This window comes from Myxocyprinus asiaticus, chromosome 30 (genome assembly GCF_019703515.2).
Source record: "Myxocyprinus asiaticus isolate MX2 ecotype Aquarium Trade chromosome 30, UBuf_Myxa_2, whole genome shotgun sequence".
NCBI lineage: Eukaryota > Metazoa > Chordata > Actinopteri > Cypriniformes > Catostomidae > Myxocyprinus > Myxocyprinus asiaticus.
The window spans coordinates 6,547,768-6,575,679 of NC_059373.1; the positions used below are offsets into that span (position 1 = coordinate 6,547,768).

General features: G+C 36.8%; 2 protein-coding genes across 2 annotated transcripts; one reads left to right on the forward strand and one right to left on the reverse strand.

Moving 5' to 3' along the window:
• Nucleotides 1–76: 76 nt before the first annotated feature.
• LOC127420845 (uncharacterized) lies at nucleotides 77–27,705 on the reverse strand. The gene is made up of 5 exons (XM_051663407.1): nucleotides 27,600–27,705; nucleotides 15,779–15,815; nucleotides 3,956–4,037; nucleotides 3,302–3,827; nucleotides 77–925 (listed from the first exon to the last, which is right to left on the reverse strand). The coding sequence occupies exons 2-5, from the start codon at nucleotides 15,798–15,800 to the stop codon at nucleotides 524–526; spliced, it is 1,032 nt and encodes a 343-aa protein (XP_051519367.1). The 5' UTR covers nucleotides 15,801–15,815; nucleotides 27,600–27,705; the 3' UTR covers nucleotides 77–523.
• Nucleotides 23,409–25,513, forward strand: eif1 (eukaryotic translation initiation factor 1). Its single transcript, XM_051663411.1, has 4 exons — nucleotides 23,409–23,598; nucleotides 24,371–24,534; nucleotides 24,653–24,754; nucleotides 24,844–25,513. Exons 1-4 carry the CDS (start codon nucleotides 23,568–23,570, stop codon nucleotides 24,886–24,888), a joined length of 342 nt encoding a protein of 113 aa, XP_051519371.1. The 5' UTR covers nucleotides 23,409–23,567; the 3' UTR covers nucleotides 24,889–25,513.
• Nucleotides 27,706–27,912: the final 207 nt, after the last annotated feature.

Consider the following 27,912-nt stretch of genomic DNA (forward strand, 5'->3'; position numbering starts at 1 on the left):
ATCTGATTCATTTGAAACATCTGTTCTTTTATTGTAACATAATTGCCTGGAATTCTATTACATAGAGAGTGAGAACTTATTATCAGCTTAATCCCATAATAGGACGCCTGCACCTTATTCAATGAGTACAGAAAATATAATTATATGTTATTACGTATGTCAATAAATATGAGTAAATAGTATGCCTAAACCTTATTCAAAATGTACAGTAAGGTAAAAATAACAAGTATAGGTTGTAACTGCTCTTAGATGTGTAAAACAACAGAATGATTCAGATGTCCTTTTCTACAACTTGAAACAGGGCTGTAACAGGTTCCTTGGGTGGAAAAGGAGGACACAGGAAACTTGGGACTTCAAAGGTATGACTTTAATTAAACAAACTAAAGATAACTTTCCAGCATAACACTCCTCAGGTCACAACTTAACACAGTCTCTTTCTGACTGGTGGCTCTCTCTCTCCTCGTCTTTGGCGTGGTCCATTTTTATTGCTCTCCCCAGTGCTTACTGCAATCAGAAACAAGTGTTAGACATTATAGCTCTCAGGTGTGTGCACCACGCCCCTGCCACCACATATCCCCATCACCCGACTCATGCCAGGAGTCATCCAGTCTGCCCACCACTCCCCCCACCCATTTCTGGAAAGGAAGTCTGCGAAAGCCATCTGCGCCCCAGGTCTGTGGACCACCTCGAACCTAAACGGCTGAAGAGCCAGATACCAATGGGTGATCCGCGCATTGGTATCTTTCATGCGGTGGAGCCATTGGAGTGGGGTGTGATCTGACCAGAGTGTGAAGGCCCACCCCAACAGGTAGTACTGGAGAGTGAGGATGGCCCACTTGATAGAAAGACACTCTTTTTCAATGGTGATGTACTTAGTCTCCCTCAGCAAAAGCACTGCCCCCAGGCCCCTGTCTGAAGCGTCCGTCTGTAAAATGAAAGTGAGAGAGAAATCGGGTGAATTAAAAAGTGGTCCACCACAAAGTGCAGCTTTCACCTGCATAAATGCCTGTTGACACTGCTCCATCCACTGGAATGGGTCTGGAGCTCCCTTTCAAGTGAGATCAGTCAGCGGGCTGGTGACGTCCGAATAATACACAAACCTTCTATAATAGCCAGCCAGCCCCAGGAACTTTCTCACCTCCTTTTTGGTCTTGGGTCTCGGCCAGGTTGCAATCGCTGCAGTTTTATCAATTTGGGGACATACCTGCACGTGGCCCAAGTGGAACCCCAGATACCATACATCCACCTGTCAAACTGCACACTTCTTGGTGTTTGCAGTGAGTCCCGCCTGTTGCAGCAACCTCAGAACAGCCCTCAGATGCTGCATGTGCCGCTGCCAATCATTACTGTATATAATGATGTCATCCAGATAGGCAGCTGTTTAAGTAGAGTGTGGTCTGAGGACTCGGTCCATAAGTCGCTGAAACGTAGCCGGGGCCCCAAACAAACCGAATGGAAGTGTCACAAATTGGTATAAGCCAAATGGTGTGGAGAAGGCCATTTTTTCGCCTGACATTGTGCCCATTCGAGCAACTCATCAATACAAGGCATTGGGTATGCATCAAATTTAGACACCGCATTAACTTTCCTATAATCCACACAGAACCGTACAGACCCATTGCTCTTAGGAACTAGAATAACCGGGCTGGACCAATTGCTGTGGGATTACTCTATTACTCCCATATTAAGCATTGCATCTAATTCTTCCAGAACTATTTTCTTTTTGTGCTCGGGCAGTCGGTAGGGACGGCTACGTACCACTACCCCGGGCGCAGTCTCGATGTGGTGCTGGATGAGGTTTGTACGACCCGGCAGAGAAAGTACGTCTGCAAACTCTCTTTCTGCAACTTGGCAAACTCTGTGACTTGATACTGTGAGAGGTGGTCTCCACAAGTGACTGGAGTGACATGATTGGCTTTTATGTTCACCTCTAGTCCAAGCTCTGCCCTCTCTGGAACTACTGTTGCCAACATCACAGGGACCGCCTCTCTCCATAATTTCAGGAGGTTGAGATGGTATATTTGATATGCATCACCTCTATCTGTTTGTTTTACCTCACAACTCGTTGTGTGACCTCAAAGGGCCCTTGCCACTAGGTGAGTAATTTGGAGCTCGATGTGGGGAGTAATACAAGCACTTTATCTCTTGGTGCAAATTCCCATTGCCGAGTATCCCAGTTATACCAGTGGTTCTCAATTTTTTTGGGTCATGCTTTCGCCAGGGGTTCGAGCCATTTATCCCAGTTTCTAGCATCCTCTTGAACGAACTTAAGAATAATTTTTTTCAGAGATTTATTCAATCGTTCCACCAACCCATCTGTTTGTGGATGGTAAACACTGGTGCGAATCGATTTAATACCCAATAATTCATTCAGTTTGCGGAGTGTTTATGACATAAATATAGTGCCTTGATCAGTAAGGATTTCTTTCGGAATCCCCACTTGGGAGATTATTCTGAAGAGTGCCTCCGCAACACTATGTGCTGAGATGTTGTGCAGGGACACTGCTTCTGGATATCGCATTGCATTTTCCTCCAGAATCCGTGTGCTATGTGCTCTAATGGCCCGACGAGGTCCATGCCAATTATTTCGAAGGGGACCTTGATTAACGGAAGGGGGCGCAATGGCGCTCTTGGGGTAGCTGGCAGATTTACCACCTGCGAACATCCGCGCGAATGCCCGGCCAATAGAAGTGGCCATTAGTCGGTTCAGTGTCTTTTCCTGCCCTAAGTGACGTGCCATTGGATTATAATGAGCTGTCTGGAATAACATATCCCGATGGCTCTGCGGCATTAACAGTTGGGTTGTATCTTCTTTTGTCTGAGCGTCCTGCGTCATTCAATACAACCGCTCTTTTATAATTGCCAAAAATGGATATGAAAGTGCGATGGTTGGTTGGAGTCGTTGACCATCAATAACTTTCACTTGGTCAAGGGCATGCCTAAGGGTTTTGTCGCTCAACTGCTCTAGAGGGAAATCCCTTTCTGAAAATCCTCTAAGGATGGGAGGGGCCGAAGCTTCCCCCTCCCTTACGTCATCCTGATGTGAATCTGACAAAGACCACCACGGCTCTGCCTCCCCTGCCAAGGCATCGTACATTTCACATCAAACAACTTTCTCACAGGACCCATCCACACATATTCCCTTTTATACATTTTTAAATTCCAGCAAATTAGTTCCCAAAATTAGTGGATGGTTGAGATGGGAACTAACTGCAGCCTCCACTCTATGCTTTAGTCCCCAAAATGTAATAATGATTGTCACTACAGGATAATTGTGAATATCCCCATGCACACACCTCACCCTCACTCTTTTGCTTGTGCCCAAAGCTTCGTCTTGAAACAAACATTGGTGTATAGTGGTCTGGTTGCAGCCCGTATCCACCAAGGCTTTATGTGTTCTCCCCTTGACACTCATACGTATTCTGTACGCTCCAGCTTGATCGGTGCAGCCCGTGAAGTGTCGGGGACTCGGACCACAGTTTCCAGCTCCATCACTAGGCATTGGTCCCGGAAGTGCCCTGGATCCCTGCAACTCCAACAGGCCGGCCCAGGTACATCCACCTGAGGGGGAGAACGACGAGACACTGGGGCCATCAGCGGCGGGACAAACCCCTGCGAACAGGAAGCTGGCTTCGGCAGGACATTTCCACGCCTTCAGGGTACTGAGATGGGCTGTAGTAAAGAGACAGAGTGGGGGGGGGGACACAGGGGGAGGGGAGAGAGAGAGTGGGAGGGCTCTGATGTTGCGCATGGTGCATACTGGCGAGGGACTTGATGACTTCCGCCAACTACGAGGACTCCATGCCGGCATATTTCCTCCAGTTCTCCTGGGTTTTGGCACCAGTGTACCAGGTTCATTGGGTGGAAAAGGAAGACACAGGAAACTTGGGACTTCAACTCAAAGGTATGACTTTAAATAAACAAACGAAAGATAGCTTTCCAGCATAACACTCACAATTTAACACAGTCTCTTTTTGACTGGTGGCTCCCTTTCTCATCGTCTCTGGCATGGTCCCTTTTTATTGCTCTCCCCAGTGCTTAATGCAATCAGAAACAGGTGTTAGACATTATAGCGCTAAGGTGTGTGCACCCATACCGTTTTCTCTTTCTCCGGATGAACGCTCGACCACGCCCCCGACGCCACAAGGGCTTATGTCTTTGTGGTGTTCATAAAAAACACAAATATGAAAGGAACCCATTCATTCATGGGAAATATTGTGAGTCATAACCGAATAATTTGTTTACTGTAATCAGATTATAGTGCAACAATGTGTCTCAGTAAAACAGTTAACCATAAATCTGGATTTAATCCAGACACATGCATGCTTTTCTTTCTTTTTTTTTTTTTTTTTTTTTGAGGGCAAGCATAGTCTTTTACATTTATACTTATTTGAGTAAAAAGAGATTTCTTACATGATTGCACTATGTTTTTGCTGTGAATGTGGCCCTTCAAAAGCCCAAACCAGGTAGCGTTTGAAGACAGAGGGTGTGTCGTACATTCAAAGCACAGGCAAGGTAAATCCAGAGACTAGCTTGGAGACAGGTTATTGTGCTCATTCTCCATCAGGGTTTGGCAAGTATATGCAAAGATGACAGCAGAGAAATTGTGCTATTGGTGCCCTCCGCCATTTATCAATCACTCACCCTGTTCATTCAAACACTTTCCTCATTTTGTGGTTGAAATAAAACTTATGAGAGCTTCTATGACTTATAGTGTACATGTGTGTATCTGCTTCACAGATGGGATAGAAGTAGCCAAGGGATGGATACAGCTACTACTATATGCCTTCTATACTTTATGTTGTTCATTAATTATTGCTTCTGCTTTGTATGTTATGTGCTTGTGTCATATACACATTTGGCAGCTTGATCTCATGAAAATGACGTGTCTGTGACAATATTTTTGCAAAATGATATTAAGTGGTTCCTCGCATGTATCGCGGCAGTTCCGAGGTGAAATTCCACTGTGTGGTGCGAAAAGTGAGTTAAATTATCTCCTGAACAGATGACGTTTTTAAAGTTAATGCTCTATTGAGTTTTATATTGACAAAACCAAACTCCCTACCCTAAACCTAAAATCTAAACTTAACTGACAGTGTCATAAAAGCAAATAACAGATGGAAAACACAATTGCACAAGCAACCACTTCATTTTGTGGTGCCACTTTTGGCTCAGGCGTCGACTCACATGCTCTTCAGGACTCTGGCCCTTTGCATTGCAATTGCAACACTCTATCAGTTCAGCCAATGTGCAATTTAATCACACTCAAATAAGATTGTAAATGTAGTTGATTTTGTAATGCAAATGTTAAAATGCATTGCCTTACAAATCATGCAGTATATTAAGTGTCTTGATGTCATATGGTAGCATTGAGTAACTGGGCGAAAAGCAAGTGTTTACAAACTGATAATCTGCTGTTTTACTAGGGAATAAAAGTGCTGCAATGCATAAAACAGCCACTTAAAAGTAATTTAGCAAAAATGTAGATATAGTAACATGATTCTATGAGACCAGGTTGGTATTTGGTGAATTAGACTTCATAACTATTGTGCTGCAGACATGATTGAAACCTCAAATTGTGTGGATTGCTGAGGAGAGTTGTGATATTACAGATTTATGATTTTTGCCTGGCGGATTATAAACAGACAAAAAAAAAAAAAAAAAAAAAAAAAAATCCAACAGTCTTTACTTTAAACTTCTACTTCTTCTTCTTCAAAAACAACAACAACAACAAATCTAGTCTGTGTACTCCTGGCATTTTTAATCTGAATTATAATTAAATGTAGGCCTGAAATCGTTTTAAAACTGAAGCACATTCAGATGAGAGCAGAGTAGATCCGTAATGAACCCCAGATTAGTCAGATATCCTAAAATGTACTGAGGTAATATTGTTAGGCTTGTGTCAACTCTGCCATAGGTTATTTTCCCTTTTAGGGAACAATGTTGGAACATTTCTGTGAGTGGATTCTAAAGAAGCTTGCCAATTTCATTCACACGAGTGCAGTATGATTCTCAAAACAACCAACTAAATACTGCATTTAGTTCTTACATTTATTTAAAATAATCTGTTGACTATTAGACTGTTGACATTTATACTGCTGTTGCCCAGCGGGAAAGAAACTGTTGCTTAAACTGTTTTGTGTGTAAACTTATTTTTATTGTGTGGCTGTGATAGTGAGAATGTTTTGTTACCATAGACAAGCATTGTTGCATTTTCCTGTTGGCAATTTTAAAAATGAGCAACAACATATACAGTGGCACTTCAGCCACACTTAAAAATCTACAAATGTCAAATTATATACAATTATCCCACCAAGTGGTATTTATTTTAAAGAAAGACTGGATAAGCACACTTTTGAAGTGAAACATTTCACAAAACAAAGTTTAAACAATATATGCTGTTCAAAATTAGATTTACTGTTCAAAAGACTAAAGGTATTTAGACACTTTATGGTTGTCAAATGTTAGTGGATCATGTCCATAGCTAATGTGCTGAACTAAACCTGTGATTACTCTGCTAGGACAACTGTGTGAACTTTGAGGCAAACCGACTTCATACATCCACTTAAAATCACACTGAGACCAGTTGGTTAAAAAGTATTGTAAAAATGGCTCAGAAATGTTAGCTTTAGCATAATTATTGTTTACAGATGCCACTTGGTTTGAAATTTTGTTATTTAATGCAATTAAATTCTTTGATGTTGAACATGTGTAACTTTCTGAGTCCTACTCGGCTCTCGGATGGTGTAAGAAGACACTCATTTTAAGATTGCCCTAAGATGCTCTAATAATCTCAGGGTTGTCGAAACCTGTCTGTCCTGCCCTTGTCACGGTGGTTTTGCTGTGAAATACAGAAGGTAGAAATTCCAACGTACCAAAGGAATGCACACACAAAGGCTTTGTAAAACAGGGGTCTTTCAAATAGGGCAACATTTAAGAAAAGTGCTTGAGTAAATGTTGCATTGTGGCAATTTGAATATAAGGCAATAAATGTAACACTTGTTCAGACAGAACTGTGAGCTGCAGAAAGCTTTTTTAACACCCAGTTTCATTCAAAGATTCTGTTGTAACTAAATCACACCCCACAAGCTCCAATAAAAATAAAACAGATGATGTAACCATAGCCAGAGTGTCAGCCCGATTACACATTTCTTCTAGAAGATTCCAATGATGCGGTCTAGCTGAATCATAATTCTGCTGATTTAAAAGCATTTCCACATGAAGAAACACACATTTTTGCCACTAACAGTGAGAGTGTTTACATGCACAATCTTACACCAATTATGCTTACAGTAATAAGCCAAAAATGTAATGTATAAGGTCATGTAAACACCTTGAAATGTTTGCCTTAGTCAGTGTAAGGTCATAAATGGTTTAAGCACATGTAGATTTTTGCCCATTACCCTGATTTTGCATTGCATGTAAACACCTTTATTGGCATTCTTACCGGTTTATTCAATGGGCGTATGTGGTGTGTGTGATTGCTTACTGTAAGTTTTGGCGTCAAAAGCAGAGAATAACACAATTATTTCAAGTCTCATGTGAACGCATTTTTCTTGTGTTGTCTGATTTTTGGAGTAAGCTGATTTTTTATAGTTATCAACATTTTGGTGTGCATGTTAACATGCTCATTAAAGCAGACAACACACAAACAATGAGTCTCATTCATGAAAAACAAGCAGAATGGATTTCTGAGTACATTGTTTATAAAACCATTCTTACTTAAATTGTCACATTCAATTCTGTGGTAAAATCTGTGCAGGAATGAATTTATAAAAATAATTACACAAATTTATTCTGGTTTTGTATCATAAATGAGGCCCTTTGTGTTTATATGTTCTGCAAATATTTCTTGAATGAGGCCTTGCAACTGTGAGTGAGCACAATATATACATATACATTATATATATATATATATTTGTTTTTTTTTTTGTTTTTTTTTTCATTCTTCAAATTAAAGGTCCTCTTTAAAGCACCAACATGAACACATGGGAAGACAGGACGTTGTTTCCGAGAGTTCCGGTTCCCTAGGATCGGCCACATTATGCCAACTCACTGTCAAGCGCCATCTCCCATCAGACATTTTTGCATTGGCTCAGGCGTTTACCTTCTCCTGGAAGTGCATTGAGATCTGAATTCGGATCTCGTGTTGAAACCAGGAAATAATCGTGTTCGCATAATCAGTGGCAATTTTCCCTCAACTGATGGTTAGGTTTAGGTTTGATGTTTGGGGGTTTAGTTAATAAAATATGCTTTAAGAGGATATGCTTGTATCCTATTCACTGTATTACAGCCTGTACAGCTGAAAATAACTTACATCACAACTCGCATTTGGCGCCCCTCCATGGACATTACACCTGGAAAATGGAGATCACACACTCCCATCTGCCCAACAATACAAACCACTTTGGCCACTGGGGGCAGTGTTTCACATTTCGGTAAGCACAGACCAATTTTAGCTAAAGAAAAGTCCAAATTTTGTTTCCGATTTCACTGTGAGATTGGTCTGAAAGCACAATTCTCACATCTGACTGATTGTGACCTGGGATAAATGTAGAAGTTGCACATTTTATGGTACATAAAAGCAGTTTCTTTAACAACAAAACAACATGTAACAGCAACACATAATCCTGCAAACAACAAGTGTCTCATTAGTAAAACAAATGCTGGTGCAACAGAGTGTGGCCAGTAGCTTGTTCACCCACCCTGAAACACACATAACTGGATTTCTTGCAACACCAGATTGAGTGTAGTATCACAAAGATTTCAATCTGTATTCAGATATAAAGTATAGGTACAACAGACGTAAAGGTTTCGCAATTTTTTTTTAGTAACATAGTGTTTGATAATTGGAAAAAAAATATTCTTTTTAATAAATAATGATGGATTAACAATTTTTGTAAAGAAATTAAAAAGAAAGTTTTTTTTTTTTAGTTAAAATAAATTAATAAAAGTATTTGTTAATATGTAAAAACAATAAATCTGGTGAGGGGTGGAAACACTTGGGATTAAAGACCCACCAGCGAAATATAAATTAAAATGCAAAATATATAAAAACCATTTAAAATAATTTATTGCAGTGCTTTGTTTTCTTCAGTATTTTTTGTTGCCTTTTTAACATAGACGTTATTTATTTATTTTTTGTCCCCAAATACTATCCATTCACCCATTTAGCAGGTATAAAAAAAAAAAAAAACTTGATTTAGTCAGCTTAAACAAAAATGAATTGAAGTGATAATTTAAAGGAATATTCTGGGTTCAATACAAGTTGAGCTCAATCGACAGCATTAGTGGCACAATTTTGATTACCACAAAAAATATTTTGAATCATCCCTCCTTTTCTTTAAAAAAAAAAAAAAAAAAAAAGCAAAAATCGAGGTTACATTGAGGCAATTACAATGGAAGTGAATGAGAATTTTTGGAAGGTTTAAAGACAGAAATATAAAGCATATAATTTTATAAAAGAACTTATGTTAATTCTTCAGTTGAACAAGTATTATTTGAGCTGTAAGTTGTTTATATTGTAATTTTTACAGTCATTTTAGGGTTTGTTGACATTACATTGTCAAGTTGTAAAATTGGCTATAGCTTTACACAAAAAAGGTTAGTACGTAATTTTATCACATTTTAATCATGTTTACACATATCATTTATGTCATATGGCTGTACTTTTGAAAAAGTATTTTAATATAAAAAAAATTCCATTATAAGTGCCTCACTGTAACCCAGATTTTTGCTTTTTTTAAAGGAGGTAATGATTCGAAATAATTTTTTGTAGTAATCAATATTATGCCACAAATGCTGTTGATAGAGTTGATACAGTTGATAATTTGTATTAAATCCAGAACATTAATTAAGGGATTGCCATTTGCTACATAAATCTGCATTATAAAACATTATAAAAATTATTAAAGGTTAAACTAAATATTTTTAACTCCAACTGTATATTTTGTCATCGCACGCAATTTGGTGGTGTTTACTGCTATTTACTGTTTTGGAAGTAAATAAAATCAAAACGGCCTTTTAACCCAGGGGGCTTTTCACCCTCTTGCACCCTAGAGAAAAACTGTTTTACTGAATTTTAAACATATTTGCATTTCAGAGTTGATTAACTTTGACTTTCTTGATCTCTGTGATGACCTTTTTTCTTTCTTGAATCTAAAATAAAGATAAAACCCTTCTTTCCTTGCCATTTTGCTACTCTATATGATATATAGCTTTGGTCTCATTTTAGTCACGATCAACAGTTTTTCTTTCCCGTTGATACAGTTGTGCTCAAAAGTTTGCATACCCTGGCAGAAATGGTGAAATTTTGGCATTGTCTTTTATTTAAGGATAGTGATCACATGAAGCCATTTATTATCACATAGTTGTTTGGCTCCTTTTTAAATCATAATAATAACAGAAATCACCCAAATGACCCTGATCAAAAGTTTACATACCCTTGAATGTTTGGCCTTGTTACAGACACAAAAGGTGACACACACAGGTTTAAATGGCAATTAAAGGTTAATTTCCCACACCTGTGGCTTTTTAAGTTGCAATTAGTGTCTGTGTATAAATAGTCAATGAGTTTGTTAGCTCTCACGTGGATGCACTGAGCAGGCTAGATACTGAGCCATGGGGAGCAGAAAAGAACTGTCAAAAGACCTGCATAACAAGGTAATGGAACTTTATAAAGATGGAAAAGGATATAAAAATATATCCAAAGCCTTGAAAATGCCAGTCAGTACTGTTCAATCACTTAAGAAGTGGAAAATTCTGGGATCTCTTGATACCAAGCCAAGGTCAGGTAGACCAAGAAAGATTTCAGCCACAACTGCCAGAAGAATTGTTCAGAATACAAAGAAAAACCCACAGGTAACCTCAGGAGAAATACATGCTGCTCTGGAAAAAGATGGTGTGGTTGTTTCAAGGAGCACAATATGATGATACTTGAACAAAAATGAGCTGCATGGTCGAGTTGCCAGAAAGAAGCCTTTACTGTGCCAATGCCACAAAAAAGCCTGGTTACAATATGCCTGACAACACCTTGACACGTCTCACAGCTTCTGGCACACTGTAATTTGGAGTGACGAGACCAAAATAGAACTTTGTTTGGAGAGAGGTCAACAAGGCCTATAGTGAAAAGAATACCATCCCCACTGTGAAGCATGGTGGTGGCTCACTGATGTTTTGGGGGGGGGGGGGTGAGCTCTAAAGGCACGGGGGAATCTTGTGAAAATTGATGGCAAGATGAATGCAGCATGTTATCAGAAAATGCTGGCAGACAATTTGCATTCTTCTGCACGAAAGCTGTGCATGGGACGCTCTTGGACTTTCCAGCATGACAATGACCCTAAGCACAAGGCCAAGTTGACCCTCCAGTGGTTACAGCAGAAAAAGGTGAAGGTTCTGGAGTGGCCATCACAGTCTCCTGACCTTAATATCATCGAGCCACTCTGGGGAGATCTCAAATGTGCAGTTCATGTAAGACGACCAAAGACTTTGCATGACCTGGAGGCATTTTGCCGAGATGAATGGGCAGCTATACCACCTGCAAGAATTTGGGGCCTCATTGACAGCTATTACAAAAGACTGCACGCTGTCATTGATGCTAAAGGGGGCAATACACAGTATTAAGAACTAAGGGTATGCAGACTTTTGAACAGGGGTCATTTCATTTTTTTCATTGTTGCCATGTTTTGTTTTATGATTGTGCCAATCTGTTATAACCTACAGTTGAATATGAATCCCATAAGAAATAAAATAAATGTGTTTTGCCTGCTCACTCATGTTTTCTTTAAAAATGGTACATATATTACCAGTTCTCCAAGGGTATGCAAACTTTTGAGCACAACTGTAAGCTTACATTCCAATGCACGACACAGGACCTTATTAGTAAGCAATCGTTCTGTAAACACAGTTAAGCTCTATTGACAGAGTTGGGAGGGTTACTTTTGAAATGTATTCCACTACAGATTACAGATTACATGCTGTAAAATGTAATTTGTAACGTATTCCGTTAAATTACTCACGGTTAGTAATGTATTCTAAATACTTTGGATTACTTCTTCAGCACTGGTAGATTTTTTCACTGTTTTGACTATAAAAACTCTGCCAGTACAGTAAAACAAAATACACATTGAAAATACATTCTCTGAAAAACCTAAATATCTTATGCGGTGTTGTTTCTAAAACAAGATAAATCAAATGGATTTTTAGGTATTTTTACAGGAAAACAATACAGAAATTATCTAGAATATGATTTTTGCCCTAATATCAAAGGTCTTACTAGAAAAAAAGAAATTATGATCTAACATGAATTTTCTTGATTAAAATATGATCGTGTCTGGTAACATGTGCATGTAAAATGGCTAGAAATAGCATTTTAGCTTAGCGAAAAGCTGACAATTTACACAAGGTTTATTTCTATTTCTTCTGCTCCAAACTTAAAACTTCTCTGTCTGCTCGTATGAATGTAACACATCGTAAGAAAGTGTTTCAGCTGTTCAAATGCACTTTGGACCGCATCATTTATATGTATAAATGTTTTCCATCTGAAAGGACTAAATATTAAATGAAACAAATGACAATAAAATGCAAAGTAATCGCTTCAGTAATCAAAATACTTTTTGAATGTAACTGTATTCTAATTATCAATGCTTTAAATTGTAACTGTAGTGGAATACAGTTACTTATATTTTGTATTTTAAATACATAATCCTGTTACATGTATTCCATTACTCCCCAACCATGCCTACTGATCATACATAATACTGACATTATCGCAAATTATCTGAGTTTTTGCCATTATGTCATGTTGCTTAGAAGAGGGGATCTCAAAAGACAATCAGAATGCTCAAGGTGAGGACATCTTGTTTTTAACTGCTTTATATTCATGTTGAATTCTGATCCTTAGTATCAATTAATCTGTCAACATCCATGGAATGCACGCCAGCACAAGGGCCGAGTATATAACACCAGACAAATTCATGCACAAATGATCTCCTCACACCAACAATTGCAGTTTGCCAAAATTCAGATGTTGACTTGCTGCGTACATAAAAATCTCACTCTCATTGAAACTCCCAAGCAAACATACTTAAGTCTGCTCCAACCTGTTTTACCCGTTACCAGAGCTGTCCATTTGGTTGCCTTGCTCTCAGTATGCAGTTCTGGGAAGGGTGTTTAAAGTCTGATCTTAAACAAGAAATCAGCGTCTGACCATCAAACCGTAACGTAGGCGAAGAGACAATGATGTCTGATGAACCCAAGTGAAGTTTTATTTAAAAATGTGATATCCAGAATCCTTAACTACAAACGTGAACAAATACAAAAACATGAACTACTTAACTAGTCTTGACTATGAACTTGGCTTAACCATGACTTGACCCAACATTACACAAACAAACAATACCTGACCATGGACAATAGCAAACATGAGCCTTAAATACATGGAAAAGGGTAAAAAGACAAACAAGTTAACCAATGACAAGACAGAAATATTAACAAGGTAACAAGACAATAAACCAATGAAAGCAAGACACGTTAACATGGAGGGAAACATGAAATCACATGACCAGGGAACCACATGACATGAAACACATGAACAAACACATTAAACATTACACAAATCACACCTGTTATCATTATGTTGTCATGGAGAAAAAAAACAACAACTTTTTTATGGTGTGCGTCACCTCAACCCACTATAACACTGTCCAATGTTTTCATAAGGTCACATTATGTATACTACATTCTACTTCTGTACACTACTAACTATAATTTGCTGTGGATAGAAGTGTCTGCTAATTGCATAGATCTGAGGTTTTAAATTGATTAGGTTTATTTCCTCTTGAAAACCACTCTATAAGATATCCCGTCCCCATCTTGTGTATTGCATTGTAAGACCAAGCCATATCAGTGTAAAACTGGTGTATTTAATAAATAAATTACATAATTCTACATTTATATTTTGTTCCCTGTGATGTTTTAAGTGCATTCCATTTGGTAAGAAAGTGTTTGTTGGGAACATACATTTTAATTATTTTCAGAGCCATAGATTGTCCTTTTGGATGAGGTCTTTGTAGGACATTCACCTTTTGATCTGGAACCATTCCAGTGACAATGTGGCCTTGTGTTTGGGATCAACGTCCTACTTAAGTATTTCTCCCAAGACAGTTTTAAAAAGAGCTTTTAGGCTTTTGCGCAAGCTTGTTTTGTGTTGCTGACTGAGCACTATAAAAATACTACATAAATAGTAGGAGTAGTATAGTATGCTATTCCGAACAAGGGAGTGTCTGATGTCTTTCATATCTAACTACTGATTCACCAACTTTCTATGAGTGCTCTTTAATTCTCTGAGTCAAAGGTAGAGGCCTCTTGCAAAGTGTGTCCTTATGGCGATAGTTTTCTTTTATCTTATCGTAAGGCTTCTAAATAAAATAAATAACTAAATATAAATCAAATAAAACCCCTGATAGCACACGTACACCACTCAGATGTCTATTTGATGTGTTATTAGGTTGTTTGCTCATCTGCAATACGTCTATAAGATGTTTTCTCATGGACATAAAAAAAAAAAAAAATGCACAGCAGATGTCTTTTAGATGCTTATGATTTAGAATGTTTGTAAATGTGATCTTTTTAAGATGTTTAGCAGATGTAAATTAGAATACAATGCTTTCAGATGTAATGCTCTTAAACTGACATCAAGGAGATGCACCCTATTTTATGTATGTGTTTACATCTGGAAGATGTCTTTTTTTTTACATTGTTTGTTCATCTGCAATATGTCTATAAGATGTATGCCAATAAGTATGTCGGCAGATGTCTTTTAGACATTTATGATTTAGAATGTTTGTAAATGTGATCTTTTTAAGACATTTAGCAGATTGTTATGCTTTCCAGATGAAAAGATCTAAAACAGACATCTCAGAGATGTGCGTGTGGTATGTGGGAAATAATCTTGTCCACACAATGCCTTCTGTTCCTCTGAGATAACTGTTTTTACTCAACTATTTACTTGCCAATGAAGGACCAAAAAGTCACAGACTAAATAAATACAGTCCTTCACCATCTTCCTTCAACAGAAAACCGAAATCAAGCTAGTTCTTTGAACATACAGTATACTACAGACTGCCATCTACTGTTGAAAGAGGTAAACCGGTACAGACCGGTTTGCTTGAGACCGAACAAGCACCGGTGAAATTGCTCCCCCTACTGGTCTGCTTTCACACTGCGTGCGCTCTGACATCAAAATTCTTCTGTTATTAATACAGAGACCAAAACAAACATCTGTAAATTAATGGAGGGCCCCATTCCATCTCATATCTACTTACTCGTGGTCCTGTCGACCGATCTTTCTCTTGTTGTGACATCATTCAATAATTCGGATTTTATTGATAACTTTGCTGCTTCTTATAGTCTCTCTTAGTCTTCACCTGTTGCATTAAACACAGGCAGGCTTGATGACACTAAAGCGATACTGTAACTGAAACCTAATTGGCTTGAAAGGTTATTACCTCTGATAGTGATTGGTTATTCAAGTTGAAGTAGGCAAATTTAATTTTGCCCCATTGCCTTCATCGTCTGATTCTGGACAACAAACAAATTAACAAAAGAAGCAGTTATCGGAACCACTCAACTGTAGAAAACTATTGTTGCTGAAGTAAACCCAGATCATAGCACATGTACGTCTCTGAGATGTCTGTTTTCATTTTTATCTGGAAAACAATGCATTTTAATTAAAGAGATTGTTCACCCAAAAGTTACAATTATCTCATCATTTACTCACCCTCATGCCATCCCAGATGCATATGACTTCCTTCCTTCTGCAGAACACAAATTATGATTTTTAGAAGAATATTTCAACTCTGTAGGTCCATAAAATGCAAGTGAATGATTGCCAAAATTTTGAAGCTCCAAAAGGCACATAAAGGCATCATAAAAGTAATCCACACAACTCCAGTGTTTTAATCCATGTCTTCATAAGTGATATGATGGGTGTGGGTGAGAAATGGAGTAGTATAGTATGGGTGATGTACTGTATGTGTGCAACCAGGGAACAGATGCTCTGCCAGCAGCTTTCTTTGATTAGTTATTTAAAGCAGAAGTGTAACTTTTTTGATGTCACAATCCCAGCCTAATATGCAGAGACAACTACAGTATAAGTAAGCCATTTATAGATTGATTTCCTCAAAAACTGTAAACAATGTCTCTGTGGCACTTAAAAATGTAGCTTTGTTTGAGGGATTCGGACAACCCAAAACTGCAACTGATTCAACCAATGGCGGGAAATTGGGGCAGGACTAGATTTCAAGATTCAAGTACCTTTATTGGCATGGAAGAAGCTTTTAGTTGCCAACGTGCATTAGTAAATATATACATTTTTTTTTATATTTAGCAGACACTTTTATCCAAAGCGACTTACAAAATGAGGAAGGATACCTAAACGATTCAGCTAAGGAGACATTAACACGAAAAGTGCTGCTTTTCAGTTTTCAAGTTTCAATTTCAATTGCATTAGCAAAGTACTAGCCAAGATTAGAGTGGTGTAACATGCTCTGTCTTGGGTTCATTGAAGACTAGTCATGCTACTGCAAAAATGTGCATATTCCAATTCCGTTTGGTGGCACTAGTGGCACAGGCACTACAGAAACAATTAAAAAGTAGACAATTAGTAGGATGATTTCATGAAAAGTACAAACACTGTGGCTCTGTGGGACTTTCAACATTCATTGTTTGTTTTGAGCGACCTGTCCAGCCCGACTCTACAACATTGGCTCAACCAATGGCATGAGTTTGGGGCCGGACTATCTGCTAGTTCGACCAATGGCAGATAAAGGATATTCAGAAAGAAGTTTGAAAACAATGTTTATTTTTTGCAATTCCAAACGGAATCCAAACAGACAACTGACAGGAATCGATCAGAGAATATTAGCCTTTGAAAATTCATTGCATCTATTAGTTATTTAAAGCTAACCAAAGTAATGTAACATTTTATTTATGGAGGACATTTGAAGCATGTTGAATCAAGTTTAAATTTAGTTTGGAATCAGTTCTCATAAGATTCAGAAAAAGTCATGATAGGCTACTTACATCACCCTGATTCTTAAATGCATCTTTTAACAGCTATTAAAATTTGTTTCTATGCTCTGAGTTTGATTGATTTTTTAAACCTTTAAACAATTCAGTCCTTCATATTGTATTTTTAATTGTTAAGTTCTCTTTAATTTATCGCCGCTTATTATAATAAATGTCCATGTTTGACATTAAAAAAGAGGCCAGATCTTATTTTAGAATGATTACTCATTCAGAATGTGACACTAGTTTTTATGTGTACTTGCACATAATGGAATTAAGGGCAACAAAGAAGCAGATAAACTCGCTAAGGAGTCATTAAAATGAGAAAGTAGGCATTAGAGTGGAATTTGGAAGAACCAAATTAAGAAGTAAACTAGTGTCAGGTTTTGGGATACTATGGCAGCAACAATGGGAAGAAGGCAGTAGGGGGAGACATCTTTTCTCAACACAGCCATATGTTAAAACTCATGGTAGATACATTTCAGGAAATAACCGATTCCAAAAAGTATTGTTGTCTTGTTCAGACTTAGGTTTGGCCATTGTAGATTGAATGCAAATCTTTATATTATAGGAAAATATCCAGATGGATTGTGTGATGTATGTAGAGTGTCTGAAACTGTATCCCATGTATTACTTGAATGTTTGAAATTTGATAAAAGCGAGGAAGGAATTATATGATAAATTTATGAAAATTGGTGTAACCACCTGGGGTTGCACCAGCTATACGTAAGTTACAACTTAGCCTAGTTGTAGCGTAAAGGGGCACTAATTCACAATTTACACACTACTAAATATTTGAGCGTTGCACCATTAAATTTAGGTAGAACGTAACCCTACGTATGAACTAAATATTTACGAAGACTCCGACCAGGAGTAACGGTTGGAATAAAAAAGCAGACTGAAATTTTATGACATCAATGAGCTCATGTTTTGGTTGACAGGCTTCAATCCTTTCGATATATATGATGGTGTTGACATTTACACTCGTTTACATTTATGGGAGAAAATATTATGTAAAAAACGTACTTCTTCAGCATGAAACCAATCTAACGGTGCACTTTCCTGTGTATTCCATCCGGTGTCAAGTTTCAACATACGAAATAGATATTAAAATAAATAAATGTCTATTTTTTCCAGCCTGTTGTATTAGTTTTTATTTATTTATTGTCCCTTGTTCATTTTAAATATAGTTATTGAATACTGTTATTTATATAAGCTAAATATATCATTAATGAAATCTTGTTTTATTGCGTATCGTATTTCAATGGGGATATCATTTATTACAGTTGACAGTTACGTGAGCAAACAAGGTTTGAACAAGATCAAACTAAAATGCACAGCTTTTTAACACTTGTGTTTACTAAATTGAAGGCTGTTTATTGGATCAATACAGGTAAACGTCATATTACACGACTACGCATTACTTTACGGAGAGCTTAAGACCTACTAGTTAAGTCTTGCCTTAAGAACAGGTGGTGCAACCAAATTAAGCACTGACTTAGTTACAAACTAACTAGTAGTTACTAAGCCCTTAGTGTGAATGTTATGTTTCAGTTTAAGTAAGACCTTACGTACAGCTGGTGCAACCCTACCCTGTTCCCTATCCTCACTTCTTGGCCCAAAAGACAAACTATCTGAAACCTCAAAATATGTAATATTTTTGTATTATTATTATCATTTTTCTCATGAGGTTTAAAATGTCCTGTTGGTGGCGGCAATGCGCCGAATGTCGTTCAATCTGCCATAAAACTCTAGAAGAAGAAGTCCAGAGACGTTTAAAAGACCCTTTTCACACTCCGCGTTTTGGAAGGCGGAAGTGAATGTTTGCAGGGTAAACTTCAACAGCGGTGAATGGGAGTGAATGGGAGATAGCACAGCAAATATTATTTTCACTTACCCATTTGGCTCCAGGAGCAAAAGAAAAAATCAACTGTTACATCTGAATGACTTTCCAGAAGAGTTAAAAAATAGAGAGCGGTGGATTAGGACGCCAAATTAAGATTAAAATTAAGATGCCAAATTTACTGTCACTCAGCATCTGTAATAGAAACCCCCTCACAGCTGTGGTAATTCATTTTTTTTATTATTTTATTTTATTTTTTATTTTTTTATTATTAATTCCAGGGTAACATAACACAAAATATAATGTTATAAATTTACTCCCAATATATATAAAAAATTATAACATAAAAAATGTTGCTAGATTTGCGATGCTAAATAAGGCGGAAACGCGTCATCACAGTCTGTGAAAAAGGTCTATTCCGGTAAAATTACATAAAACAGCAGCCGTGTCCCAATACCCCCACTTGCGGTTTTGGTCTTGTCTACTTACTCACTTGTCTTACGTATTTCCGGTGTTTGGCCACTAGTGTGCAATTAGACGTGAAGACTGCGAGTGTGTGGATGACTTTTGATTGCATGTTGGGACACTTGTAGATTTAAAGATGTTGGTTCTGGATGTGACAGCTGTTTTTGTCTTTTCACTCATCTGAAGACTGATTGTTTTTAGTAGCAGTGACTGTTACAGCCTACTTAAAATAATAAATAACTGAAAATGTTACCCATCTTTTCATTTATTAATACACCACTGGTTATTGGAAGTGTATTGTGCTGTATAGAAATATGTAAGTAACATTTTTTATAATGTTTTTATTGTGTGTAAATAATTGTAAAAGTTAATTATTTTTACTCATTTTGATTTTCAATACTTTGCACATTAAAAAAAGTTTAACTGTAAAATTTCATCATCCATAAATGCTGTAAAATATGAAATATAAGCAATTTCTTTCTACTTTGTTTCTCAATACACTGCATAAAACTTAATTTAAGAAAATAAAAACTTTATTCTATAAACCTGTGTGATTCATTAATAACTACTAATACAAACCATTTAAATTATATGATTTGGCTTGACATTTATATAAGATGACCAAAGACTGCTTTACTTAACTTATCAGTATGTGATTTCATACAACAAATAAAAAGCATTAAAACTTATTTTTTAAATATATAAAGATGAGAAAGAACCTGTGGTAATAGTTGATAAATATTTAATTTTAAAACAACATTTGCTAGACCGTATATTGTATGCCACACTGGCTGATAAATGAGCAAAATGACCAGCAGTTTTAAGCAAGAAGAAACAAAATAATGTGATTATTGGGTGAGAAGTATAACAAAGAGGTATATAAATATACACATAAATAATATTTTGTAATTATGACGCTGATATTAAGTCATCCCAAACACGTTACATAATGTTGACTACTTTCATTTATACTAAAATAAATATATGCTTCACTTTTCACTAACTGATTATAATAAATAACTTATGCTGAAAAGCTTCGTCAACTTGCGGACGATACTAAATATTATTATTTAATTTTAAATTTTAATTTTTTATGAGATAGCAATGAGGTTCATAAAGCAATTGAGTGTTTAGAAGCTTTTTCCAAAGTGTCTGGTTTATGTATTAATGTTAAAAAATGTGAATTGTTACCACTTAGAAAATTGCACGTTAAGCTCTATGTGATATTCCTGTGAGGAATCAAGTCACCTTCCTTGGTATCAAAATCTGTAAAGACCAGAAAGAACGTACAGGTCAAAATTTGTACCAAATTTGATGGAATATTGTAAAAAAATTCAATTTGTGGTTACTGAGGGACCTTTCACTGTATGGCCGTGTACTTATTTCTAAATCTGAAGGATTGTCAAGATTAGTGTATGCTTCTCTAGCCCTTGAAAAAGGTTGACTCCAAGCTCTTTAACTTTATATGGAGGAATAAACCTCATTATCTAAAAACAGAGATAATATGTGATATCCAAAAGGAGGCCTAAATGCTTTGGACTACCGGACATCAAATAGGATTTTTAAGATAAAATGGATACAAAATTATCTAAAAAAAAAAACAACAACAACAAAAAAACAAGACTCTATGTGGAATATTTTCCCAAAGTTAATATTTCAACAGGTTGGTGGACTAGAGTTTTTACTGAAGTGCAATTTTGATGTTGGGAAACTACCAATGAAACTGTCAAACTTTCATAGACAGGTGCTTCTTTTGTGGACCCTAACCTACAAACATAATTTTTCACCTCACAAATATACAATTTGGAATAATAGAGATATAAAACATAATAGAAAAACAATTTTCCTAAAAGATTGGTTTGAAAAAGACAATATGAGTTATACAGTTAATTAAGTAGGATGGTTCTTTTTTAAATTATTCAGAGTTTTTGATCCGTTTTGGTAATTCCATTACTCACAAAGAGTTTGGAAAAAGTATTGAGATCCATCCCTTGAGGAGTAAGATTGCTGTTCAGGAATTTATCAGATTTTCCAATCTGTAAAAAAGAAGATTCCTCTAGAAGGTGTAGATATTAGAAAATGTAAGCAATATCAGATCTATGTGTGGAAACAATAATACCCTACTGTCATATACTGGAATATTAATTTGGAATATATACACTGGAAAAATACATGGAATCAATGTAATAAACAGGGTTGGGAGGGTTACTTTTTAAATGTATTCCACTACAGATTACAGAATAAATGCTGTAAAATGTAATTTGTAACGTATTCCGTTAGATTACTCAAAGTCAGTAATGTATTCTAAATACTTTGGATTACTTCTTCAGCACTGGTAGATTTTTTTCACTTGTTTTGACTATAAAAACTCTGCAAGTACAGTAAGACAAAATAAACATGTTAAAAATACATTCTCTGAAAAACCTAAATATCTTATGCAGTGTTGTTTCTAAAATGAGAGAAATCAAACTGATCTTGTTTTAAGGATTTTTGGGTATTTTTACAGGAAAACAATACAAACATTATTATCAAGAATAAGATTTTTGCCCTAATATTAAAGATCTTACTAGAAAAAAATTATGATCCAACGTGAATTTTCTTGATAAAAAAAATATGATCGTGTCTGGTAACATGTGCATGTAAAATGGCAAGAAATAGCATTTTAGCTTAGCATAAAGCTGACAATTTACACAAGGTTTATTTCTATTTCTTCTGCTCCAAACTTACTTCAAACTTACTTCTCTGTCTGCTCGTATGAATGTAACACATCATAAGAAAGTGTTTCACCGCTGTTCAAATGCACTTTGGATCACATCATTTATATGTATAAATGTTTTCCATCTGAAAGAACTAAATATTAAATGAAACAAATGACAATAAAATGCAAAGTAATCTCTTCAGTAATCAAAATACTTTTTGAATGTAACTGTATTCTAATTACCAATGATATAAATTGTAACTGTAGTGGAATACAGTTACTTATATTTTGTATTTTAAATATGTAATCCTGTTACATGTATTCCGTTGCTCACAACCCTGGTAATAAATACATTATAACTAATAAAATTAAAGAGGTAACTTTTACAATTATTCATAGAATATATCCTTTCAAAGATTATATTACTAAAAGATGTAAAATTGAAATTAATAATGAATGTGCATTCTGTAAAGTTGAACCAGAAACATTATCCCATCTATTTTGGAATTGCCATCTTGTCAAAAGATTCTGGAACTATGTCGATCAATTTATGTATAGAAAAACAAATTATACTTTTTCCATTGAAGAAAACAACGTTTTACTTTATTTTCATCACAATAACAAAGATAATGACTTTTCTTTTATTGTACATTTTATAATTATTTATGGAAGATACTTTTTACACAAGTTGAAATGGTCAGAAAAGAAACCCAATATTAACCTATTTTTGATAGACTTACAAGGATATTACAACATGATTAAACTTTGTAAAAAAAAAAACATTAAAGCCAAAAGATTTGTAAAGATCTTTAAATTGTATAATTTAACATTATGCTGTTTGAATTGAAACCCCTTACTATTTGTATTGTCTTTTACCTTTTTCCTCCTTTTTTTCTTTCTACGTTCTATATTGATATTATAAATTGTTTAATTTGTAAATAATAAAAAAGGAGCAATAATAATAATAATAATAATAATAATAATAATAATAATAATATTTTTTTTTGAAAAGCTTCCCTTGACGTCATAATGTCGAAAATACACCTATCGCTCGGGTAGGAGGGGTGCGGCCCGTGATCGTGATGAGCTCTGGGATACCCTTAGCCTGAAAGACCGCTCCGAAGAGGTATTCGCACTAGTGAATATTTAGTGCGGGTTAAGTGTACTGAGCTTTGGCATGTTTTAGACACGGGGACAGTCTTGAACGCTTACTTCCTGTCGCGTGCACGCGCACTCAAGTGGCCAAGACCGCTAGAGTGGATATCGGCACAGGGCCAGCAATGTCACGCACTCACTTGGGGGCGGGGCTATAAAGAGCTATTTTCAAGACCGTGACACCAACAGGCGTCATTTTGTAAGCTCAGCGAACGCTCAGAGGCTCCGAGTGAGACGAAATCCCCCCCTCTCTCCGAAAAGCAAAGTCAGGCCAGATTCTCAAGACAATAAACCGCAAGACCAACCGTTGTCGTCCGAAAGGAAAGGGAATCTTATCGTATGTCCGCTATCCAGAACCTCCAAACCTTTGGTAAGACATATTGATAAAACATATTCATATTTGTCTTGTGTGTGTGTATGGGGGGAAGGGCGAAAGGAAACTACACAATCAGTTTAATCTTAAACGAATAATTCTTACATCTTATAAAAGGACACGTTGTTTACCACAAATATGTACATATTCATTAAAGCACTTATTTTAGTTAAATTAAAGTAGCGTTGGTTTTTGACGCAGTTAATATCGATTAATCGCTTAATTTAGGAAAGTTATCCACGTTTAATCATTATAGAACTCTTTCGGTTCTTTATGGTCATGTTTTTGGTTTAAACCGAAATTCGTAATAATTTCGCTCCTTGTCGACGAACATCAAATCCATTTTGATAGCGAGCTTGTTTTTCTGTACTTGGAACAAAATGGTTTCCGCGACTCGATGACGGGTTATTTATTTATTTAGACTCAATCGCGGGGACACGTCTCGAGTTTACTGCGCCTTTTGGCTGATTTCAGAGTAAAACAAAATCCCAAAAGGTCACTTCAAAGCAAAAGCGTGTAAATAAAAATCCAGTGTAAGGACGATATTCCTCCCGGAACGAAACAGCCAGGTCTGACGTAATCCCGATGGTTTTCTTTGTCCCAACATGTTCGTTCAAGTGCACGTTTATGCGCAAAAACGTCAATTTAAACGTAAATCATTGGGTCACAATTAATTTTAGTTCAAGTTTTGTGGTGAAAAATGTACTTTCAGCCTTGACAAGAACCAGCAAAGCAGGAAATGGTAACGTTTGCATTTTCTCTTGCTTAGACCCCTTTGCTGATGCAACTAAGGGTGATGATCGGCTCCCTGCTGGGACTGAGGACTACATCCACATAAGAATCCAACAGCGGAACGGGCGGAAGACTCTGACCACGGTTCAGGGCATAGCTGACGACTATGATAAAAAGAAGCTAGTCAAGGCCTTCAAGAAGGTTGTCCTCATTTGAGACTCGCTCGCCTTACCATTTTCGCTTGATGGTTTCATGCTATATTCTTGCTATGTTGCTTGGGTGAAGTGTATTTTTAACATTTTCCAAATTGCATCTTCAGAAATTTGCCTGCAATGGGACTGTGATTGAGCACCCAGAGTATGGTGAAGTAATTCAGCTGCAAGGTGATCAGCGCAAGAACATTTGCCAGTTTCTGACCGATGTAAGTGTGAGTTTCTGGATTTCGAAATCACTAACCCATTGGCCTTTCTAACTTTGGATTCAACCAACTCGTTTCCTCTTCCCTTTCAGATTGAACTGGCCAAAGAGGAGCAGCTCAAAGTCCACGGGTTCTAGAAGCTGCTTGGAACTGACCCCTCCTCTCCCCCAACACTTTACCCAACCTACCCTACTGCTGTGGTGCGGTTACCCCCCACCCCAGCAGCCCCCCTTCAAGGAAAAAAAGCTGAAAATGATTACCTCAGATCTGAGACTTTTAGTATTGCACCCTCAAAATGTCAAGTCCTGTTCAACCATGGACTTGACATTTGCAAGGCAAATTATGCGGGATGAATCATTTTTGTTCCTTGTCCCATCCTTTAGTCCTTTAAGTTCTTGTGCTGCTCATAAGCGTAATTCTGTGTAACTTTTTATCATTGTTTTGTATGAGGCATTTCAATAAAACCTTCAGATTCCACTTTTGCACAATCTTTTAAGTTGATGGGCGGGGAGCAGATGAGGCAGTTTAAGATTGTTTTCTTAGCTCCTGTTTTAAATACCACCATACAGAACCTGCATTTTAGTTATGATGTGGGTCTGCCTGCTTCAGGGTTACATTGGAAAGCACGGAAACCCCATCTTGTCTCTAATATGCATCTATAACTGCCTTTTTAACCCTTATTTTTCCACAGTATGCATAATTTAAATTTTTCTAAACTTGTAATATTTTTTGTTTTTGGTCTGGAATAAACAATATCCCATACTTTGATGGTTCACTGTTTTAAACAATATTGATCTTTTTTTTTTTTTTTTTTTGCACTGGAAATAGAATAATTAAGGTTTGATACACTAACTGTGGCCCTATGTTGCCTGTACATTCCTTAGTACTGCATAAAGGTAAGTTCAACTTATGTGGCAGTATAGGAGCAAGCCTTAATAGGAAAATGTTGGTGCTCGTATTTTTCTTTTGTGTGAGAAAGTAATTCAAGTCAATCTGGAGAATATTGTACACCAATATTTCATAGCAATATGGGTATTTTTCTTCCAAAGTAACAAAATAAGTTGAAGAACCCAATGTATAACGGTGTTCTGACCAACTGTTGAGGATTATCACATTTGGGAATTACGTATTATATAACGTTTATATAAGCTATGCATTCAGCAACATTTGCCTCTGAGACAGCAAAGACAGATCAGCTACAGGTCTAAGTGATTTCAGGAAAAGCACTAAACGTCTCACTAGAAAGGCCAAGAATTGAATATTCTAAAAAATATGCAAAACAATTAGATAAAATAAAAAATAGGTGTACACTACAGCGACATTTTCTGCTCTCACATTTTAAACATCTGGGGAATTTTGTCACTTTTAGTGGCATTTTTGTCCCCTAGCCCTGGTTTATGTGTGACCCTGGTTGCTATTGTCTGGAGTAGACAACTTGCTCAAACTGGCCGGTTCTCTCGTTTTGCACAGTAGAGGGCACAAGAGTAGTAAATATCACATCATTAAGTTGAACGCATCTCTATGCCTTAAATTGCGTAACAGGATGACAATCAACGACATATTATTTCCAAATATATCAATCATAATTGATAATATATATATATATATATATATATATATATATATATATATATATATATATATATATATAAAAGGTGGCGAGGGAGCAAAAGTGTAAAAGGCCACCTGGGGGGTTTATAGTGAAATCGTGTTAATATAGGGGCAATAGTTATAGGGCAAAATTTGATAAGTATACATACTCCGAGAAATATACATTATGTAAAATAATTACAGGTTGCATGCATGTCCTATAATGAGTAGGCTAACATTTATAGCTATGTATAGGGTGACCATACGTCCTCTTTTTCCCATACGCTTTAAAAAAAAGTATGTATGTATGTCCCGCCTTCTCGCACACCAATTGGTCGATTATATGAGGCTTGCAGCAACTATTGGCCAAATTCCTGCCTGTCAATCTCTCCGTGAACGCGCGAAGCGCTGTTGTGTTCGGCATCAAACAGTTGTTTGACAGCAGTGGCAAATGACAGCTGAGTGGAAACAATGCCCAAACGAAAGTGCAAATTTACAGAAGATTTACACAAAAAATTCCCATGCTTTCATCCAGATCGAGATCCGTGGGAAGCAGAATGTATGACATGTAAAGCTGGCACTTCTGTGTCAGTTGCTAATAAAGGTGCAAGTGATTTAGAAGCACACATTAGCTCTGTGAAGCATAAAGGGTCGGCAAAAGGTGAAAGTACATCAGGTAAATTAACAGACTACCTTTTGCAACCAGGTAAAATTGTTATCACATTGCTTCATTTTCCATGGCCATTCAAAATAATAGTAATAGTAAATGAAGGTACACTCATGGCATCAAATAATTTATTTTAGCACATGGACATTCAAAAGAATGTTGGAAATTTTATTTATTTATATATATTTATGTTATGCTAATAGAGTGTCTTTTTCACTGTATTAAAGTTTGCATTCACAGTAACACTGTTTTGAACCCTTTTATAACCCAAAGGAAGTCAGTCCACTCGGCGGCCATTTTTGGAACGCTTCCGGGCAGCTATTTTCAGAGTAAACAAGCGGTGTAAAAGTACAGCTCCTATCTACTTGAATGAGGAAAAAAACAAAATCTCCAAAACAGATGGTCAAGATTACGATCAAAGAACATATGTTCAAATTAACAGTTAAACATGACAACGATATCATAAATAGTGCTTGTTCAGCTCAGATCACGCTAAAAAAACCGCTATTTTTCAGGCTGGTCCAGCTAATGCGCGTTGTTGAGTTGACTGAAAGGCGATGTCTATATCTAAAAGGTGATTGGCTTTTTTACCTATAAGACGAGACTTCCTTTTCTTCATCCTCCATATTGGACATTCCAATATCTCCCATTCATTTTAATACAAGTGCTCCTTCTAGGGCTAAGTAGTCTTTGGTTGAGCACAGTTGAAATTGAAATGGTCAGCAGCCATATCACCCTGAAGCTCTAGACTGGTTTCCTATTGAAGATAAGCAAGGTTGAGCCTGGCCAGTACTTGGATGGGAAACCACCTGTGGTCATAAAAAATCCCTCCTCTCCCCTCCATAGTGCAGCATTCTGGTGCACTATGGCTGCTGTTGCACCATCTAGGTGGATGCTGCACATT

Bases quoted from the DNA above. Each gene is read 5' to 3' on its own strand.
- LOC127420845 (XM_051663407.1), bottom strand. From the start codon at position 15,800: ATGCATCTGGGATGGCATGAGG. The intron at 4,038-15,778 runs GTGAGTAAATGA...GATTGCATTAAG, and splicing joins GCATCTGGGATGGCATGAGG to CACTGGGGAGAGCAATAAAA. The intron at 926-3,301 runs GTGAGGTGTGTG...TTCATTTTACAG, and splicing joins GCACAAGCAAAAGAGTGAGG to ACGGACGCTTCAGACAGGGG.
- eif1 (XM_051663411.1), top strand. From the start codon at position 23,568: ATGTCCGCTATCCAGAACCTCCAAACCTTTG. The intron at 23,599-24,370 runs GTAAGACATATT...TCTCTTGCTTAG, and splicing joins CCAGAACCTCCAAACCTTTG to ACCCCTTTGCTGATGCAACT. The intron at 24,755-24,843 runs GTAAGTGTGAGT...CTTCCCTTTCAG, and splicing joins TTTGCCAGTTTCTGACCGAT to ATTGAACTGGCCAAAGAGGA.